The 14,208-nt window shown below is 47.0% G+C and overlaps 1 protein-coding gene across 1 annotated transcript; it reads right to left on the bottom strand.

Annotated features, from left to right (window-relative positions):
- Nucleotides 1-640: 640 nt before the first annotated feature.
- On the bottom strand, nucleotides 641-10,395 carry COPS8 (COP9 signalosome subunit 8). The gene is made up of 8 exons (XM_003133761.5): nucleotides 10,262-10,395; nucleotides 9,209-9,279; nucleotides 8,023-8,071; nucleotides 6,991-7,123; nucleotides 4,812-4,919; nucleotides 3,324-3,386; nucleotides 2,327-2,374; nucleotides 641-1,626 (listed from the first exon to the last, which is right to left on the bottom strand). Exons 1-8 carry the CDS (start codon nucleotides 10,337-10,339, stop codon nucleotides 1,547-1,549), a joined length of 630 nt encoding a protein of 209 aa, XP_003133809.1. The 5' UTR covers nucleotides 10,340-10,395; the 3' UTR covers nucleotides 641-1,546.
- Nucleotides 10,396-14,208: the final 3,813 nt, after the last annotated feature.

Below are 14,208 nucleotides of genomic sequence, written 5' to 3'. Positions count from 1 at the left end.
CCCTAGCCTGGGAACCTCCATATGCTGCGGGTGTGGCCCTAAAAAGACGAAAAAATTATAACAAAGAAACAAATTTTTCATGCTCAATCTCTCCCACGTTTGGCCAGTGGGAGCTCCTTCATACTGGCTTCTAGAACCTCTTGAAAAACCTTATTTGCCTTTGAGAGGAACCTGGGACGTCGTCTACCGCGAATGCGCACGACTGTACAACCTGCACCACTACGGCCCCAGACCTGGTCTCAAGCACTCGGTAAGGAAGTTCTTGTTCCGTTTAGCTGAAAATGCAATTTAGAGACACAAGCTGGGCATCGGTGGTTCTCACTGTTACTGCTTCTAATCATTTCAGGCTTTTCAAAGAGAAAAAGCTAGAAATATGTACTGTTGAGAAAGGAAAACAATCCCGGAATTCCTCTCGTGGCTCAGCGGAAACAAATCTGATTAGAATCCATGAGGACGCAGATCCTGCGCTGCTGTGGTGGAGGCTGGCAGCCAGAGTTCCGATTCGACCCCCAGCCCAGGAACCGCCCTGTGATGCAGGAGCGGCCCTTAAAACAAAAGAAATTTGTATTTTAAGAGTGACAACGTATCCATAGGAAGACCAGAATCGTGAAATTTCCAGAAACTACCTTCAGTAAAACAGTTGAGGAATTCAGTTAATTATTTATTGAACAAATGCAGAATAAATGAACTAGGGGGTAGCTTCACCCTGAAGATACAAGGAACAGCTTCAAACATCAGAGGCTGTCACACAAAAAATGAAAGTCTTGTACAGTATTTCTCAAAAGGCAGAACTTGACCCAAGGGATAAATACAAGCAACCAACGGGCTGCAGGGTAGCTGGACAAAGTGGATCACTCAACAGCTTCTGTCTCAAGTAACGCACTCCACAGTCTCCTTCCGAAAGGAAACACGGCAACTTCATGCTTCTCGTGAAGGTCTTAATAAGTCCATCTCCACGGCAAGCCCTCCACTGCCAGCAATGGATGTACTCACACTCTCAAAAACGGCAAACAACCTAAAGCTAACAAAGCGGTTTACTACGGAAACGGGTCTTTTGTTCTTAGCTCTAGCTCAGCATTTTGATGGCTGATTCTCAGCAGGGAGGGGGAAGAGCACAGCCCCGAGGAGGGGGAGTCAGGGTCCCCAGACAGTCAGATAGGCCCCTGGGGACAGCCGTGCATCAGTGCAGCCACCAGCCCGCGGTGCAGGCGCAGGGTGCCTCGAGCCGGGGAGGAAGCAGCTGACGGCCGCTGCGCCGCAGGCAGCAGGGAGCTCATTCATGAGTCACTAGGAAACACTAACTCCCTGCTAACACTGACGGGCTCCGTCCAAATCGTCAACTAGCACAAAATAAGAATTGTTTCCACGACCATTCAGCATAACGTTGAAGGACAAAATATATATTCTTCTCTACGTGTTTTATCACATACTCAGTAAGGAACGCTGAGGTGCTCAATCCAGCCAATAAAATTGCAAATAAAAACCTTACATTTCTCTATTTGTCAGTATACAGGATTCTGGTGGTGGATCTGGAGCTCGGAGTCAGTCAGTTTTCGAGGAAAGCCACGTAGTCGGTGAGTCGGGCTAACTGCTGCTCGTTGGGGATGGGCGGGACGGGGGCAGCCTCTGCACAGGAGAGAGACACGTGGTCAGACGCCAGGGTCACCAGGCGCTGTCCTGGCACCCGCACCCACCCAGGTCTTTAATTTAGCAAAAAGCAAACTTCCTTAGATGTGCCCTGATTTTGGACATTTAAAAACAAACAAACAACAACAACAAACACAAACAAAAAAACAAGCCAAGAAGCCTCAACTTGAGTTTTCCCAAACTGGGATGGGAGTAAAGGCATGTCTGGCTTTGCTGTCACTGAAGTTTCTGCCTCAAGGTCAACACCGCTTTTAACAGGGGCACCTCCCCAGGGAGAACACGGCCCTTCCTGGAAAGACTGCTCCCCACCTGACTTGTTGCCAATCCGCTAGGGCTTACACCTCCTGCCAGGCACTCCTCGAGAATGCGAAACTGTCACTGAACAAAACCCCACAAGCAAAGGACCCACCCACCCTCTCGGAGTTTGGTTCCAACATCTGAGCGACCAGGTCTGACTCAGGGCTGGTGAGCGCTATCTGGGGTCCCCAAGGGGATCCTGGAAGGCTCTGGGCCAGGCCTGTGGGGCTGCCTCAGGGTAAAACTTGCTTCACTCCCTCTTGTAACCAGATGTACTGCTCTAAACATCGAGTACAGAATTTTATCTCTGTTGGAGAGTTTAGAGATGTAAAAAGTAGCCACTACAATGGAGAAAAACAACGGAGCATTTGAAAATACATACCTGACAACGGAATAAATCTGTTAAAGGAAACATCCAGGGCACCTGCAACTAAATACAATTTAGAGCCCAATTTATAGATGTCATTGCAAAGAAGTGTCACATAGAACATGTCATTTTTCACGCAAAGGCATTTAGAGCATTGAATTCTCAAGCAGAAGCAACGATTCTGCTCTATTTTATTACACAGGTCTCTCTATCACAGCAGCCTTCTCGCCCCATCTAGACTGGCCGGGGCCGCGTTTCACCCCTTCTGCACCCTCGCAGGGCTGAGCGCGCTGAGATCCATGTACTGCTTTACTGCGGGGCAGCAATGCCTAAACAAGAGAATTCCGAGCGGGCAGAGGCACTCTGGGAAGGAGCCGATCAGAGGGTTTATGATGCGGGCACGGAGCCCTGCTCTAAAGACAGGGCGGGTAAGCAGGAGGGGAACCATGGCTCATTTCAGAGAGGGGTCTGAGGGACCACAAATTCAGATCAAGACAGGACTGGCCAAATCATTTAAGGGCTTAAAAGGCCAGAGAACTTGATTTTGTGCAAGGTAAAACTGAAAGTCCCGCTGAGAAGATGAGTCTACATGTCTATGGCACCAGGAGAAAGGGGATTGTCTGAGTATTTCGAGTATCTTCTTAAAAGGCAATAGTTTAGATATCAAGGAAAAACAGTTAAAAATAGCCCCACAAATAAAAGGATAGGAGATTAATACTTAGTAAAAAATGTAAGTTGTAAAAAGGATTATGGTTTTTATTTTACACTTGATCTTAGCCAAAAGGCCGAGAAGCGACTGGTTTTTATTTTATAGAGTGGTTTTTTAATACAAGAAACAAACTTTAAGAAATTAAGATAAAACTACGTGACCTGAAGGTCCTTTCCACTCTCAGTGACCGGCGTCCCACGTCTGTATTTAACGTGAGTTATGTCCATTCTGATAGCACAGCAGAATTTTCTGCCGAGTTAGTCGAAGAGCTCAGAGCTCCGACGGTCGGAGAGCCGCACCTACCTGGCTTCTTGGGCATCACCATCCTCGTGGAGGAGTCAGCCTGCCACCCCTGCTCCAGCACCCCTAAATGGGTGATTCCACACAGAAACAAGGGTTAGAAACACGCAAAACCCCGAACCTTTCACCTACAAGACCTAGGATCGGTCCATGACAGGACCCGAATGGGAGAACTGACGTGTCACTTATCCTGTAATGTAATTTTCTAGAAAGGCTCACTAGAGACACTAGCCTCATGGGACCCTGGCTTTGGAATACTTCAGAAAGAGCTACCAGACTGATGCAGTCACCAAGAGATGACTAGTCCCCTATTACTCACGTAGGTACGTGTATATGTACGTACACACACACACACACACACACACACACACATGTACATGGCAGATGGCACGAACCAGATCAAGGTTATTAAAACCAGACCGAAGGAAGACCTGTACGGTACTCCCTGGAGTCGCTACATCAGCCGTGACAGCGATGACACGCCTTGACCAAGGAAGGCTGAAACTCAGATTTCTAAATGTGAGCTCCGAGATCAATTAAGACCCAGTTCCTTAAAAAAACGAGACCAAAAAACCCTAAAACATGTATCAGTGTGTTAATTTGCAAAGGAAAAGAATAACCTGAAGACGTTCCGGGTTCCGGCTGAAAATTACGATGTGCCCCGCCCGCCCGGCTGGCACAGCCAAGAGCAGATGCACGTCCACGTCCTTTGTTTTCTTGCATCTCACACTTGCTACGACTTGTAAAAACTACGAGGTACCTGGGACCTGATGCTGCAGCCCCATTCGCCCTTCTGCTTCCAGCAGCTCGGCGTAAACCACCCCCCCGCCCCCCCACTATCCGCCTCCTTCCTGGGCATCAGCTGGGAGGGCTCACCACACTGCCCAGGACTCAGGTGCTGATAAAGGCCTTGGAGGTAAAAGCGGAGGCGCTCCAGGGGTGGGAACGTGGGAACCGTGAAAGGAATAACTACAGGGCGTTCCAGAGGTTCCAGAGGGAAGCGCTGGATAATCACAGACAACAAGAGCACGTCTCAAAGACACAGTCAAGTTTCAACGTCATAAAAATGGCCAAGGATTCCTTTCCGAAGCTCCTGCTCTAGGAGAGCTTTCACTGGTGCCTATCCTTGGTAAAAAGTGCTTTAAAGGTAAATGCAAAGCTGAAATTTACCCTCCCTCAGTTCAAAAGCCTCTACAAACCAGAACATTCTAACTCATGTGGTGGTGAAACGTGAGGTGACCTGGTCTGTGTCATCTCTCCCCACGCCCGCCGGGTGGCAGTCCGCACACGGCAGGGCTTGGCGACCCAGCCGGAGGTGGGGGTGGGGGGGCTGTGCACACGCGCGTTTCTGTCACCTTTCTCAGGAACAAACACCACCCAAGGTCAAAGCAAGCGTATCCTGTTCCAGTGGTTTCAGAGAAGGACTGCGGACCTGTGCTTTGCCCTCCCGTTCCCATTTCCCTTGGAGAGCACAAAGCAAGCCGAGAATACCTTTCACAGCTTCCTCCACAGGCAGGCCGACGAAGGCTGCGAAGTCGTCGGCGACGATGGAGGTGTAGGCTTGAGAAACCAGGGCGAAGGCGCGCCTCCGGGTAGCATCTGCAGCGGGAGCGGAGGTTTGGCAAACAGTGAACCAAAAGAGCTGGCATTTTTGAAACACACAACTGAATTACCTCATCGTCCTTGGTCAAATTTGAAAAGCAAGACTAGATCAACCTAAAAGTTTCTGTGCTCAGATACAGATCTATGTGCCTACCATGCAAAAGGGCTCAAACAGGGCTGAATAAACGAATGCCTTTCTCATACTTCCTCTTAGATCAAAAGCTCTCTACCTGACAATACATACCACAAAGACGGAAAAAAGTTAATATACACAAGACTCCAACCCTGAGAAAATCTCATTTAAATGGGGGTACACTTAGGCTGTATATTTTTAAATTTCCCTTTTATCCCACTTCTAAACACTGGCATGAACGGAGCAGAAACGACTACTCCTGTAACTAGCTGCCCTTCCTCAGCGTCGTCTCTGCTGCAGGACCACAAAGGGAGCTGCAGGACAAGCCGTACACCTGGAGCTCTCTTCCTGACTTTCGGGTCTGCTCTGAACTTGCAACGTCATTCAGGGTCAAACCCTAAGGTCAAGCCCCGGAGAGCCCGGCCTAGCAGGAAGGGGCTGCCAGCTGCTGCGGCAATGACACGTTAAAAAAGAAGACGTTACATTCAGCAGTAATCCAATCTGTTAGGAGAGGACCCTCCCCAGGCTGCACTGATGGAGGGACCATGGCACCATTGATGAAGCTGGGGCCTGTAAAACTCTCAGGACCTCCAAGCTGCAGGTGAAGAGAGGAGTCTGCTTAGAACAAGGAAGTGCTTATCCATGTTAATTTACTTACAACCAGCGGAGGAGAGCACTGCTTACGATCCCATTTCATAAAGTGGAAAATGAGGCGTAGATGGGTCACTCCTAGCAGGGACAGACCTGACCTCGAGAAGTCTAACTCGAGTGCCAGCTCCCACCCGTCAGGTGCACGCCGTCCGGGGCCCACCCCACTGACTGCTTTCACAGGAGTTCTTATCCTACTGGAGAGCCTGCAGGTGGAGGGAAGGGGAGGGAGAAGCAGCAAGCCCGCCCAAGGTACAGGAACACCTGCTGACTGAGTCAGGAGACCTGGCCCCAGTCCTGCCAGTGAACCCGGGAAAAGGCACAGGGCCTGTGTCCTGAGCTGGGCCCCAGGACAGCCCACGACGCCCAAACTCCCCGGGCTCATGGGAAGAGGTAAAGGTATTTCCTGCGTGACTCTCCTGCCATCAGGCAACCTTCCTCCACAGCCTCCCCGGCTCAGCTGCTGGCCCTGCACTCCGGCTCATTTCCCCCAAATTCAAAGCAAGCTGACCCCTGCTTTGCCACCCGCAGTGTCTGTTTTATGCTGACACCGTCCTACCGTGCCAAGAGCGAGGTACACTTCCGAAGCAGTCTTCACCTTCTGTCCCCCTGAAAAGCTGATACCCTCCCTGCTCACTGACTCCCCCAGAGCAGGCAGACGGACAGTGAAGGCAGCTATTACCCACAGAGGCAAGGGGACAGGTGAGAAGGGTATAACCACACATGAAAGAGCAAACCAAGACCAGAAGCAAATGCTGAGGGTGGGAGACAGAGAGAGCAGGGTCGAGTTCTACTGTAGGGTTGGAGCTCTGCTGCACCAGACTCGTCATTTTTTTAATCAAAGTGATTTAAAAAAAATCTGAGGATCTATGTACTGAGTTGATGAGTCATAAATCCAGAAACTGGAGGCAATCCCTACGAGAGCCTGAGGCCCACAGAGTCCAGAGCAGTGTGTACTTTCAACGTGTGGGGTTTAAAAACCTTACCCAACTCACTAGACTATTACAAAATTCCATTCTCAGAACCAAAAAGAGCCTTTGACTGAAAAGAGCAATTTCAATCTAGAATTAAATTGAGACAGTGAGGTCCTCAGCTGATAATATAAACTCAAGCAACATGAAATCAAAGTACAATTACAGCAAATCTAAAAAAGAATTCTGAAAACTTCCTCATCCACTTGGCAGAACATACTTTTTTTTAAAAACACACCATTGACTTACTTCAACGCGGCAGGACTTGAGAGAGAGGTCTAGCCTAACTTAATTCTAGACCACAAAGAAACACTACCTCTAAGTGCTTCCATGATGGGCTGGACCGTCTCGGACCACTGGTGGGCGTTGATGGTGCTGTAGACGCCAGGGAAATCCCTCTGCCAGATTCTCTGTCCCACTGACCAAATCCCCCCAAGTTCAGAATTTGCCTGCAAGAAACATCACTGCCTCTGAGAATATGCACTCTGCAGACATAACAACAGCTGTATCTTAAAAGATAACTCGGCATTTAAAAAGTGTAATTACTTTTTCACCCCAATCACTGTCAAAGGGCTTTAAACGCTGTGAATGGTACTGTAAAATTTATTTGCACATTTTCTACGGATTTTTGTTATAATAGAAAATGAAGGCACAAGAAGGCATTCCAAAAATAGTCCAGAAGTAGTCCAGGAATTGGTTACCTTAAACACTTTTTAAAAAGATTTTTATTTATATTTACAGATATACAGATTTCTATAACATCCAACAGAAATTACAATTTCTCATCAGAGGAATTTATAGATCTGTTCATAAACTTTATTACCAGTTTAATAACTACTTCTGTGAGCCACAAGGAAAAGAAAACAAACTTTTACGAGACTGCTTTTTGTTTTGGGGGTTTCTGGTTGCACTCGCGACATGCGACATGGGCGAGTTCCCGGGCCAGGGGTCAAAGCTGCGCACAGCAGCAACCCGAGTGGCCGCAGTGACGACGCAGATTCCCATGCTGAGTCACAAGAGAATTCGTAAGACACTGCTTTTGGGGGGTTGGGGGGCACACCTGAGGCCTATGGAGGTTCCAGGCTAGGGGACGAATCAGAGCTGCAGCTGCCGGCCTACACCACAGCTACAGCCACACAGGATCCGAGCCCGTCTTTGACCCATGTCACAGCTCATGGCAGCGCTGGATCCTTAACCCACCGAGCAAGGCCAGGGATCAAACCCGTGCCCTCATGGATGCTGGTCGGATACGCGACCGCTGAGCCACAAGGGGAACTCGCTGAAACTGCTTTTTAAGTGAATGTCATTACTACAGTAAAGTAGTAAGATTCATCACAAGAGTACTTACCGACTTTATAGCGGGTGGTATTCTTTTCCAAAGGTATCTTGCATTATTCCTAATTTATATCCCCCAAGAAAGAAGAAGCAATTTAGAAAAATCATCCTAGTAAATGTCTAAAATTCTAGATCCCACTGCAAACACACACAAGTATACTCTGAAATACTCTACGTTAAACAGGGTGAAATTTAGTTGTACATGACTTTGTCCAGGTGAAATGAGAGCGGTTTCCCAGATAAAAAGACATGAAATATTTTACCAAAGTAACATTTTGCCATTTTTAGTGAATTTTTAAATTAATAATCCAGATCTTAAATTAAGGTTACAGTACAAAGACTTAAAGAGGACTACCTAAATAATTTAGTCATATATAAAAATAAACAGATTCATACACTTTCAAGGCACTGCTGTTCCCTGACAGTATACAGGTACACAGTGCTTTTCTCCATCTCATGACCCTTCCTCCTACCAGTGGCTACAGAGCCACCACACCTTCAAGGCAGGATTTTTTGGTTTCTTTTTTTTTTTTTTTTTTTTTAAGAGTTTGGAATCTTGAACGATAACAAACATATAATGACATGATTATAAAACAAGAAACATAATTTATACAATAGATGAGTAATAAAAATCTCAGTTTAGTTTAAAAGATGCCAAATAAGAAGGTTTACAAGAATTTTAAAACAAAACTGAACAGTAATCATGGCTTTCAGAACATAAGGACTCTTTTTTGCGCAGTTATACTGACTTGTCTTCAATGAACGTGAATGAGGAATAATTAAAAACAAAACCTTTCAAGAAATCGCATACATGACAGTAACAAATTCCTCTTAGCTCTCTCAATTTTCCCTTTCGGTTTCTCTTAGTCTATCGATCACATGTGACATTAAGTAAACAGGTCATAAAAGACAGACATTTCATAACAAAACAAAAGAGAAGAGACTAACAGATTTAAAGGAATTTACTGACACTGTAGTTCATCGTAACAGATTGAAAAATTTTAAGAAAGATATAAGAAAAGAAGTGCATTTTAACTCAGCCTAATCACGATTTAAGCCATGATTCAGTATATGAAATAAATATACTATTACAATAAAATGTAAAGCTCCTTCTGTCTATGTTTTAGTGATGCTACTTCAACGCAAGAATAATTTCTTCAGGAAGCTGTTTCTCTTAGCTTTAGGTAGAAAGTACTTACATGTCATTATGGAGCAGATATAAAGCTAGAAGCTGACCATACACTGGAGGTGTAGCAATTCCTCCTGGAGCCTTTAAAGCCAAAAACAAAAGAGAAAAAGCTCATTTATTTGTATACTTTTGTATTTTTCAAAGCATCTAAAAAGTAAGCATATTTCATAGTACTTACCCTTACAGATGGAGAAAAAGAGAGTGTCACACACTAAAAGCCAGAGTGATAAGTTTAGATCTGTCACCAGCTATGAATTATCTCCCTCTGGGCCACTGAGTTTATATATGCACGGGAACATTTCAGTGGGATCCCTTTCCCAGTTCTCAAATTCTTATTTAAATGGCCTTACTGTTACAAGAGTATTTCCCACAGATTCCTCAAGTATGATGATTCTGCCCGTTACACCAGGTATGTTGAAAATCTAGGTAAGTGAGTAACGAAGAGAGAAATGTCACAGCTGAATGACGAAGACGTTTCTCTCCTTGTTCAACTTTATTCAGAAAATCATCTGTTAAGTGTCTATTAGTGAGCTGCTGCTTCTGGCAGTAGTCTCTTTGGGTTAATTAACTTTTTATACTGATACTGTACATGCTTGTAAGTGCCTTTCTAAGAAAATTAAAAAAAAAAAAAAAACCCTTACTGTTAAGACCTTCGTGAAATAATTTCACCAGTCCTAATGAAGCTAAGACGGCAAGCTTCCGCGACATGAGACTAAGGACTTTCCGAGTTAGGAACAGGCTACAACGCGCACACAGACTCCCTCACCTCTCCCCACGACGGGGAGGAAACATCTTTAACCCGAGAAGCATATTGGAGAGTGTTAGGAGCAAAGACGCACAGCATTTTCGGGCTCACTGGCTGAAGACAAAACAACAAAAAGCCCCCAGCAAGTTCGGGGAGGCGAGGCCTGGATGCTCAGCCAGGAGCAGGCCCGGCGTCCCGGGCTCCACACGCCCGGCCCCGCGCCCGCCCCAGCCCGGCGGGCCCTGGGCCTCGGGCCCCGTTACCCTGGAGACCGGCGCCGCACAAGGCCACGCGCGACCCCGAAAGGCGAATGGCTACCTCCAGCTCCTGGTTCTCGCACTGATCCAGCAACTTTTTGAAATTAAAGGCACTTTCCGCCATCACCGCCACTGGCATCTTCCCGGCCGGTCCCGCCGCCGTACCTCCCCTTCTAGCTGGACCCCAGACTTGTCCCTCCGGGCGTCGCGCCCGCGATGACGTAAAAGCCGCCGTCGCCGCCGAGCTCCCGTGCGCAGGCGCATCATCGGTTCCGGCGCGTCATTAGACGTCGCTGCGGCCTGGCGGGGTCGCTGCCGCTCTGGCCCGTGCACTCTATGTCCTGGAGGACTCGCCTGGCGTCTGGGGACGCGGCTTTCGGAGCCAGGGAGGGCGGGGACTGGGGCCGGTCTGCGGACTCTTCGCTGCCTTTACTCTGAGGCCACGGAAATTTTAAAGTTCAAAACCCAGCTTTCGGTTCCTCCCCCCGCCTCCTCCTTCAGCAGCCCTCCCGCTTCGGTGCAGGCGGTGCGGTCCTTCCTGGGGGCTCCCCTCCTGCAGGCCCCCCATCCGAGAGCGGCTGCGCCAGCGTGGACCACCCGACAGGGCCTGAGCTCGGTCCTCTCCGGACCTCACTCCGCCTCCCTCCAGGCTACTCCCGGACAGCCACCGCAGCCAAAATGATGCTTTTTGAAACCTAAGTCGTCTTGTTATTCTTCTGCTCAAATCCCTAACAATCCAGAGTCTTTGGCATCGCTCACAGATCAAATCCCCAGATCCCTCCGACTTGCTCCAGCCATCCTGGCCTCCTCAGTTTTCTGCGCAGTCCTAACGAACGTTGTATGGTGCGTTATTTATTTATACTTTGGTTTGCTGCCCTTGCCTAGGCCGCCCTGCTGCAGGGTCAGCCGCAGGATTTGTGAGCCCAAAGCAAATTGAAAACGCACATCACTAGTTCAAAAAGCAGAAGGGAAATTACCCGTAAAGGCTATAGAATCTAAAGCTTTTCCCTTATTCCGCAGTGTTTCAACTTTTCATAGCATTCTAAAGTTTGCTATTTAATATTCTAAGAAAGGGAAAAAGCAAAAATTTCAATTATTAGCATGCATCTTACCATCTGTCTTTATATTATACGAAGCCAATTTTAAAGGCGAATATAAGTGCATTTAACTCATGTGGAATCACAGAAATCACACAATTGGTAGACGTAACACTTTGTTTGTACTTAAGCTGGGTCTTGCTGAATTCCTATCATTTGGGGTCGACTGGGAATTCTGCATTCATGGGGTATTTTAAACACTGTGGAGGGCAGAAAACGCATACCTCAATCATCTCTTTGAGTGTCTGTCCTCCCTATGGACTTGCCAAACCCATACTCGAAGATAAAATTATTTAGGATTCCAAGACAGTGACGGTTTCACTGATTATTTTTGTAGAATCAACACTTTCCATGTGGAAATGGTTGTGTTTAGTTATGCTTCAGATAGAACATAGAGATAAGAAAAGCACTGCAAAAGTTGCTCAAAGAATTGCCAAAAACCTTAAATAGGAAGGTGTGCAAATAGCTGGTAGAACTCGAGATATTTTGGGGGAATGAAAGCAACACACTTTCATTCGTCCAAAAAAAGAAAAGAAAAGGGACTAAGGGTAAAATGATTCTGAGATCATTCGACAAAGTTTGAGGAACAAGATTTTGAATTTTCAACATGTGATAATGGCTCCCAGCCTATTTCTGGCCAAGAAAGATTTCATTGGGAAGATAGTTATTTCAGAACTCTGAAATTTCATTTCTTTTTTTTTTTTTTTTTTTTTTTTTTTTTTTTTTTTTTTTTACTTTATAGGGCCACATCTGTGGCATATGGAGGTTCCCAGGCTAGGGGTTGAATCGGACAGAGCTGGCCACAGCCAGAACACTGGATACCAAGCCATGTCTACAACCTATACTTCAGCTTGTGGCAACACCAGATCCTTGACCCACTGACTGAGGCCAGGGTAGAACTCGCATCCTCATGGATATTAGTTGGGTTTGTTACCACTGAGCCACAATGGGAACTCCTAGTGAAGCTTTAGAAATACAATCACAGGTGAGAGGTAGAGCTTGGGGTATTATTCTGAGGACGAAACTCTACTTTTTGTTTGTTTTTAATTTTATTTTTAAATTATAATCAATAGAAACTAACAGACAGGCACAGTGACTTGGGAACTGGTGGCTGGGAGCTGCAGAGGGAAGGAAGAGTCTTGGGAGTGGAGGGATGGAGTAAAAGGGTCTAAGGTGAGACTTGGCTTAGACATGGGGACCTCCAAGTGACGGTGAAGGGCTGCTGGATCTCCAGGTCTGCGCCGGCCAATACTCAGTTTTCGGTTGTTGCTGTATGATGCTTCCCTTATCTTTTTACCCCCCAAACTTTCAGTCATAGGAGAAGTGCAGGGGTGTGATAAAGGGCAGTGTGGGAAAGAAGGCCGTGATTTGGGGACGCAGCACTCAGAAGAGGCAGCACCCAGAGGAAGCTCTGGTCCCCAGAGAGGCTGACTCTGGGGTGGCAGGAGGTTGTGTTTCCCACGGCACTTGGGATGAGGGGGTGGGCCAGCACGCTAAAGGGAAGCATGGGCCCTGGAGGCTGGAGGAGGTAGGTCGCAAACCCATCACCCTCGGCTGAGCCCCCTAGAGTGAGCTGCCCCCCTTCTCATCTCTTCTCAGAGAAGCACAGTCATTGAGGAGGTTGGAAATGGGAGGATGGCTAATTCAGAACCCCGGAATCTCACCTAGCTCCTAAGGAATCCACTGAAAAATACTAGGATTAACAAATGGGTTCAGGAAGATTGCAGGATAGAACACCTACATGCAAAATCAATTGTATTTCTATACAGCAATCATGAACAAACTGAAATTAAGAAAACAATTTCAGGAGTTCCTGCTGTGGCACAATGGGTTAAGAATCTGACCGCATGGAGTTCCCGTCATGGCGCAGTGGTTAACAAACCCGACTAGGAACCATGAGGTTGCGGGTTCGATCCCTGCCCTTGCTCAGTGGGTTAACGATCCAGCGTTGCCGTGAGCTGTGGCATAGGTTGCAGACGCAGCTCAGATCCAGCGTTGCTGTGGCTCTGGCATAGGCCGGCGGCTACAGCTCTGATTCAACCCCTAGCCCGGGAACCTCCATATGCCGTGAGAGCAGGCCAAGAAAATGGCAAAAGACAAAAAACAAAACAAAACAAAACAAAACAAAAAAACAGAATCTGACCGCAGCAGCTCAAGTCACTGTGTAGGCTTGGGCTCAATCCCCAGCCCAGTGAAGTGTGTTAAAGGATCCATTATTGCTGCAGCTGTGGTGTAGGACTCAGATGCTGCTTGGATTCAATCCCTTGGCCTGGGAACATCCATATGCCACAGGTGTGGCCATTAAAAAAAGAAGGGGAGGGAGAGGGAGAGGAATAAGAGGAAGAGGAAGAGGAAGAAGAAGAAAAGGAAACAACTTCATTTAAAAATAGCATCGAAAGGGTAAGATACTAAAGGGTAAATTTAACTCAAGAAGTGCACTTTTCAATGGGGAAACTTCACTACAAAGCCACAGCAATCACCGCAGTGTAGATATGTAGGTCAATGGATAGCAAGAGAAAATACCTAGATCAGTGGGGCAGATTGAGGGTCCAGAAATAAACCCTTGCATTGGCAGCCAGTACACTTTTGACCAGGCTGCCAGGACCATCCTTCGAGGGAAAGAATAGCCTTATCAATAAGTGGTGCTGGGACAACTAGCTATCCACATGCAAAAGAGTAAACCTGGACCCTAATCTCATACTAGACGCAACCATAAAATCAAACTGGATTGAGGACCTCAGTGTAAGAGCTCGAACTATAAAACTGTTAGAAGAAAACATAGTGCAGGTCTCGTAGCCTGGGGTTAGATACTGGTTTCTTAGCTGTGACGCTAAAAGCCCAGGAATTAAAAGAAAAAATAGATGAATTAGAGGTCATCAAAATTAGGAAGTTTCTTGGTGTTCCTGCTGTG

This window comes from Sus scrofa, chromosome 15, assembly GCF_054392235.1.
Source record: "Sus scrofa isolate SSC_HxYL_T2T_F1_AM1 chromosome 15, Sscrofa_HxYL_maternal_Yorkshire_Landrace_v2.0, whole genome shotgun sequence".
Taxonomy (NCBI): domain Eukaryota; kingdom Metazoa; phylum Chordata; class Mammalia; order Artiodactyla; family Suidae; genus Sus; species Sus scrofa.
Note: the sequence above shows the minus strand (reverse complement) of the source record. Positions and strands in the feature narration are given on the sequence as shown.

Bases quoted from the DNA above. Each gene is read 5' to 3' on its own strand.
- COPS8 (XM_003133761.5), bottom strand. From the start codon at position 10,339: ATGCCAGTGGCGGTGATGGCGGAAAGTGCCTTTAATTTCAAAAAGTTG. The intron at 8,072-9,208 runs GTAAGTACTTTC...GATATAAATTAG, and splicing joins TATCTGCTCCATAATGACAT to GAATAATGCAAGATACCTTT. The intron at 4,920-6,990 runs GTAGTGTTTCTT...CTCCCGCTGCAG, and splicing joins CATCATGGAAGCACTTAGAG to ATGCTACCCGGAGGCGCGCC.